General features: G+C 32.8%; 1 protein-coding gene across 6 annotated transcripts in view; it reads left to right on the top strand.

Annotated features, from left to right (window-relative positions):
* The window catches only part of CNTNAP4 (contactin associated protein like 4), a 227,469-nt gene that overhangs the window by 207,034 nt on the left and 13,362 nt on the right, over nt 1-7,073 (top strand). For 5 of the 6 annotated variants that reach the window (XM_023528552.1, XM_023528550.1, XM_011356657.1 and 2 more), the window contains 4 exons: nt 468-707; nt 2,606-2,830; nt 5,106-5,239; nt 6,044-6,131. In XM_023528552.1, the coding sequence (XP_023384320.1) occupies nt 468-707; nt 2,606-2,830; nt 5,106-5,239; nt 6,044-6,131 (687 nt within the window). The remainder of the gene's footprint in view (nt 1-467; nt 708-2,605; nt 2,831-5,105; nt 5,240-6,043; nt 6,132-7,073) is intronic. The other variant, XM_023528553.1, reaches the window with a different exon arrangement.

Genomic DNA, 7,073 nt, shown 5'->3' with positions numbered 1-7,073 from the left:
CAATTCTCACTAAAGTAAAACTGTATGTCTATGTCATCAGGATCAGATTTCAATATGAAAGACAAACCACACTTACCCACAAATGTATGCTTATTTAAAATTGCAAAAATATTAGTCTCTACATAAGAATATCGATACATCTCACTGTTATTTGGATTAAAAGTAAAATGTAGCCTTAATTTTGTTCTTCAAATTACAGACTAACAAAAACGCTCCTCAATTTAAAGTTTGATTAATATTTTCTTAGACAACAAATACGTAGCAAAATCAACTTCTGAAAAAAATTAAATGAATGTTTTAATTTTTTTTGAAGTCTTTTAATGTTTTCCCACAAATCGTGCTTCCAAAATTATATTCTTGTGCATCAAATTTTTGCCATTCTCTTTGAGGCCTCAGTTTTGTTTGGTCTTTAAGTCCTGAATAAAACACCTAGGAACGTGTTTCCATTTGCAGTATTTCCCTTTTAGGTGGAACGGCCACCAGACAGAGAGGCTTTCTGGGGTGCATTCGGTCTCTGCAGTTGAACGGGCTGGCCCTGGACCTGGAGGAGAGAGCCAAGGTGACTCCCGGAGTGGAGCCAGGTTGTAGAGGGCATTGCAGCAGCTATGGAAAATTGTGTCTCAATGGAGGGAGATGCAGAGAAAAGCCCAGTGGGTTCTCTTGTGACTGCACTTTCTCTGCATACACGGGGCCATTCTGCTCAAATGGTAAGTATGACATGGTCCCCTAACAGGTAACTTACCCAATATGAATAAAATGTCTGACTGTTCTTATCTGCACTGCTATTTGAAACAAAAATATTCCCATTTCTCTTTTTTTTTGAAAATTGCCTATTTTATGCAAGTCACACTTCACTTCTTAGATATTAACCTCAATTCTTAAAAAGCTAGTGACTATTAATGATAAATCCCCTAATAGTTGCCTTTAGATATCTTAAAGTGTTAACTGTTCAATCTGCATTTTTCTGTCTAATGCTCTTAATATGGTCGTCAACAGCCTGCCCCTTGGGGCAGCTCTCTATTTTAAAATTTTTAAAGGCATTATTGTTATTTTTGATGAAGATCAGCAATAATGCAAAGACATTTAGGAAGCATTGTTTTTTTGTGTGTGTTTTTGCCAAACACATGTTTTTCTAGGAATATAAATAACTTTTCCATTAAATATTGATGTATAACAAAATAGAGATACTCAGGCACTTTGCTCCATGATATATCGAATATCTGATTGTAAAGTAAATTAGTGGAATATTTTTCAGCTTGTCTCATTCACTGATCTACATCATGGAAGAAAAAAGAATTGAGCGTAGCATTAAGTGTTCTGGACAGACTTCTCTGAATATACTAACATTTGTTATGCTTTCATAGTTTCTCATAGAAAACTGTCATCCAATTTAATTCAATTGTTTTATTAAGTGATTCTGTATTACTGAACCTTTTCTGGAAGGAAGTTAACAAAAATTGGCTGTAAATTGAAGCCACCCCCAATTTGCAAAGAAAGCATTTGGGATTATTTCATGAAAAGCTGCCAAAAATGTACTCTTCTAATCACTTTTTAAATTAGGAGTAAGTTATAACTTAAAGTCAACCAGTAGTCATAAAGCACACACTGCTGCTACCATCTTAGGAGACTTTTCACGTTTAAGGTTAGAATTAAGACCATTCCTCACAAGAATACATCTTCATTTTCTGAATCTAAATGAGTTCTGGTTCATCTTGCTAAGTGCAATCAGGAATGTTATTCTGCATCCACACATTATATTGAATTTAAAAAGTATATAGATAGATAATAAAAATAAACCAACAAAATCTCCTGAGGTGCCAAGGGAGCGGGCACATTGCTATGTTACCTATAAGCATCATCTGGCCCTTTATCGGATTCAGGGATCCAAAACTACCCCTCCCATTGTCCTCTTCATTTTATACATATATATTTGGTGTGTGTGTGTGTGTGTGTGTGTGTGTGTGCACGCACACACACATGTGTGCACACTCATGTGAATTTGGGATATTAATCTCGTATAAGGAAAATATTATGCTTTTGTAAAATGATTGAAAAGATGCTGGACAGTTCCTTATGTTAACCACTGCTACAAAATTGCCCATTTTCCCTCTCTCATATTAGTGCCTGACTTAGCATTCTTTTTGTAGTACACAATAAATATGAGAAAGTATTTAGGTATAAAGGAAAATTTCTGCCTGTTGATCCTGGAAGATAAAAGGATCCCTCAAATTTCCTTTCTCCCTGTTACTGGAAGACTAGTATATTCCAGTCACAAAATAATAGATGGGACTTAAAATTTAAATTAAAAAAATGGATGGTAAGAGAGATGAAAGTCAAGAAGCCCGGTTAATGTCTGAACCCAGGAGAGCATTAAGCTTTCAATTATAACATTAAATAGTGAATTAATTACATATAATTCTAACATAAAGCCATTTCAAGGACCATCACGAAAGCTCTATTAATTTGCTGTTATTTAATTCTGGTTTGAGACTATTTGTTATAGTTATACAATTCATTATTTTTGATTTTAAAAATCAGTTAATATAACTGAAATGAGATCCTTGTCCTTAATTTGTTTTAACATAAAATGTATATATCATTTCAGAGATTTCTGCATATTTTGGATCTGGCTCATCTGTGATTTACAATTTTCAAGAAAATTATCCCTTAAGTAAAAATTCCAGCTCCCACGCTGCTTCATTTCATGGTGATATGAGGCTGAGCAGAGAAATGATCAAATTTAGCTTCCGAACAACACGAACACCAAGCTTACTGCTTTATGTGAGCTCCTTTTATAAAGAATACCTTTCCGTTATCATTGCCAAAAATGGTGAGTGCCTTTTAGATGAGAGAGAGAAAATTGAGTTAGAGTATTAGATCAGTAATAATATGGATCATTCTTGTGTTCTAGCATCTCAAACTACAAATGGGGGAAAAAAGCATGCCTCTTTTTCATATTCGATTTTGTTTTTTCAGTACTATGCTATACATTTAATCTAAAAGAATTACTTAAAGTAATTAAGATGCCTTATCTCTCTATAATTTTGATAATTTTACATATCCAATGTGAATTGAAATTTATCTATATTAAATATTTATTATTAAATATAACTATTATCATATTAAATATATATTATTGCTAGAAGCTCTTTACTTTTCTATATAAATATCAGTATCAGTTTTTTGGTTCTTTTTGAAATAAGATGCCTTTCTGTATATAACAAATATTTCCTTCAAATCAAAGTAGAGATGTTTTGAAGGAATGTTAACAAACTAGTTTTATATGTAAGAAAATTTCCACAAAATTATCTGTTGGATCTAATTGTAGGCAATAAAATGGTCATGGGAAATGCCGGTACATCGATGTAAGATAATGGCATATGGATTAGGACATCTGTATGCTGCAAAAACCTTGTCATAGAAACTCATTTACTGTTATTTTTTCTCCTCCCTATAACCTAACTAAAGATAAAATTTTTTAAAAAATTAAATTTATTGGGGTGACATTGGTCGATAAAATTATATAGGTTTCAAATGTACAGTTCAATAATACATCACATGTATATTGCAGCATGTATTCACAACTCAAAGTCAAATCTTCCGTCACCATATATTTGACACCTTTAACCTTATCTACCTCCTCCACCTTTCCCTCTGGTAACCACTAAACTGTTATCTGTGTCTATGAGTTTTTGTTTCTTTGTTTGTCTTGTTCATTTGTTGCTTTAGTTTTATATCCCACATATGAGTGAAATCATACAGTTCTCCACTTTTTCTGTCTGACTTATTTCACTTAGCATGATTATCTCAAGTCCATCCGTGTCGTCACAAATGGCAGTATTTTATCTTTTCTTATGGCTGAGTAATAACCCATTCTTTATCCAATCATCTATCGATAGGCATTTTGGTTGTTTTCATGTCTTGGCCACTGTGAATAATGCTGCAATGAACATCGGGGTGCATATATCTTTAGGGATAAATGTTTTCAAATTTGGAGGATAGAAGAGGGATTGCGGGGTCATATGGTAATTCTATTCTTATTTTTTTGAGGAACCTCCATGCTGTTTTCCATAGTGGCTGTACCAATTTACATTTCCACCAGCAGTAGATAAGGGTTCCGTTTTGCTCACAACCTCTCCAGCACTTGTGATTACTTGTCTTGTTGATAATGGCCATTTTTCCAGGAGTGAGGTGGTATCTCATTGTGGTTTTGATTTGTATTTCCCTAATAGCTAGTGAAGTTGACCATCTTTTCTTATGTCTGTTGGCTGATACAAATGGCCAATAGACATATGAAAAGATAAAAAATATTATAAATTCTCTGTGTGAGGAAAATAAATTTATAAACATGTGAATATGTCATTTCAACTAAATCAAATGTGCCTGAAGGGCACTGAATAGCAAAATAAAAAATAATATTGTTCAATAAGTATATTTACTCTCACTGTATACATTTTGAGCTTAAAGCTTATCTATACATTAGGACATTTTCTTTATTAAATTGGAAGAGATTCTGTGAAGTAAATTAATTGACATTTTTGTAGGCAGTTGAATAGTATTAATTCTAATAGTAAGTTTGGCTTAAAATCATTCATTTCACTCTAATTTTATTCCAAACTTTATGACCATGGCCATTTGACCAAATATTTCTCATCTTTAGTAAAACTACACTTGCTTATGATTTCATTAATCAATTGTGTTTCGGGAGTGGCATATATGTATATTTAAAAGATGAGATTATACAAACAGAATGTTATTGCAATATTATATAATAGTTAGACATTTTATAATATACCAAGTCTTATTTTTTTTAAAATTAGGGGCTAGTACAGAGACTTGCCTTTGCTTAACTGCATATTGACTTCTAGGGCAGAAAAATTAAGGATTTGTGAGAAAGAGCCTGCTTATTAGCAATATCCTTGGTCTTGATTTTGAAAATAGTGCAATTTCACATAGAAACTGACTTCTAGAAATTATGATGAAAGAATACACACTCAATTATTGCTCCAGAAATTAATTAAATAACAAAAAAATATTCCGAGTTATTATAAATAATTCTTAAAATACAATTTTAACTAAAAATATAACTTTCCCCCCTTTTTTAGGAAGTTTGCAGATAAGGTACAAGCTAAATAGATATCAAGAACCTGATGTTGCTACCTTTGATTTCAAAAACATGGCTGATGGGCAGCTCCACCATATAAAGATTAACAGAGAAGAAGAAGTGGTCTTTGTAGAGGTAATATAGTAAATCCAGTGGTAGCAATGGTTATAATTAGGACTCCTCAGCATGAAGGACCCACAGCAGAAATTTGATAATGAATGGAATTAACACAGACATTCTTTCAGTGCTGCTTGTGCACAGATTATATGTAGATCATCAGTGTTCACAGTTTTTTATGGGATTAGATTCTAAGATACTTAAAATGCAAACTTTCCTCATCTTTTTTATTTTGTGCAGGAGGGAAATGCTGTCTAGTTTATGTACTACTGGTAGGACTATCACTACTCTGATGAAACCATTTTACTTCAGATAGGTATAAATGCAGCCAAATTCTATCATAGAAATTAATTACTGCAATATGAGAATATATAAAAAATGATGTGAGTCACTGCAGAGAGAGTGAAATTATTCACTCTACCATCTTTTGAAGAAAAGCACTAATATTTTGGCTTCTATATAGAGGAAAATTTCTTAGCTGAATGACTCAAGTAAAAATACCAAGCTAAATAAAAGTATCAGGGTGAAAATAAGTCATATCATTTTGTTAGTTTGACTATTTTGAATTTCTCATACAGTGGAGAAAAATAAAGTGATTAAGAGGATAAAAGGTAGGGCACAGTGGTATCTGAGGGTAGTGTAGAAATAGTTTAGAAAATAATATTCACCTTTATAAATAGCTAACTCTTTAAAATTTATTTTTCTGTCTTTGGGGCCATATTAACAATTGCCTATTTTATCTCCCCCCCCTCCCCCCACCTCCGGCTTCCTTTGCTTTGTGACCTCTTCTCAACAAAATGGCATCATTTGGATATTTTGTAGATTGATGAGAATGCAAGGAGACAAGTCCACCTGTCATCAGGTACCGAATTCAGTGCAGTTAAATCTCTTGTATTGGGCAAGATTTTAGGTAAGTAAAAGAAACAACCTTTGCCCTGGTCATGACACATAGACATGGATCAGAAGGGTCATATTCTATACACACATGCACACACACATATATACACACACACTGAAAATTCATCATGCCAAAAGAAATCCCTTGCCTTATTTTAATTATGAAGTTAGTGATAATCAAGGCAGCAACTGTACTTTCTCAGAATATGTGAATCATGAGTAGGGACTTGTGGGCTAAGTAGGCATTCTCTTTTGTAATGCCACTCTGGTTTCTGCTGTGCCTCAATCCAGCATAAATATGATATTGTTCTCGCACTTCAAAAATATCGAATAACAAAGATAGAAATAACAGGTAACCTGGACGATTTTGTCCAAGATAGTAAATGGAATTTTGGGGGGCCTCTTCTGTTATTTGTCCCTTGATTAATCATTCCTTACATTCCCTGTACATAATCTCACAGTCTTGACAATGTTGGATTAAACCCATGGGTGAGTGACCAAAATATTGGCCCTTGCGAAGGTTAATAGTTACGTTCATAAATATTTATAGGCTTCCTAGTACTATGATGAACACCAAAATTGTGTGCTCTTATTCTCCAAACAAACAAGAAATATCATGAATTGCAATGTTCTTCCAGTGTGCTGTAGTAGACATAAAAAAATATATGCAAAGTACTACTTAGATATTCAGAAGTTTAACTGAAATATTCCAGGTAAGTTTCATAGTGTAAATTATATAAATTCTACTATAGTAATAAAAAAATCAAACAAATATAACAAATCCTAAGCTCGAGTTTCTCAGTCTAGCAGCGTCTGAGATGAGGCATTACGTAAAAATGTAAAGATATTTTACAAGATAAAATACAAAATAAATACAAGATAGAAAATTATAACAATTATGCATAATGTTGATAAAATAGTGTTTTTTGAAGAAATAACATCTTCAAATGTAATG

The sequence above is a fragment of the Pteropus vampyrus genome, unplaced genomic scaffold (assembly GCF_000151845.1).
Source record: "Pteropus vampyrus isolate Shadow unplaced genomic scaffold, Pvam_2.0 Scaffold29, whole genome shotgun sequence".
NCBI lineage: Eukaryota > Metazoa > Chordata > Mammalia > Chiroptera > Pteropodidae > Pteropus > Pteropus vampyrus.
This window is presented reverse-complemented; position numbering and strand designations above follow the sequence as displayed.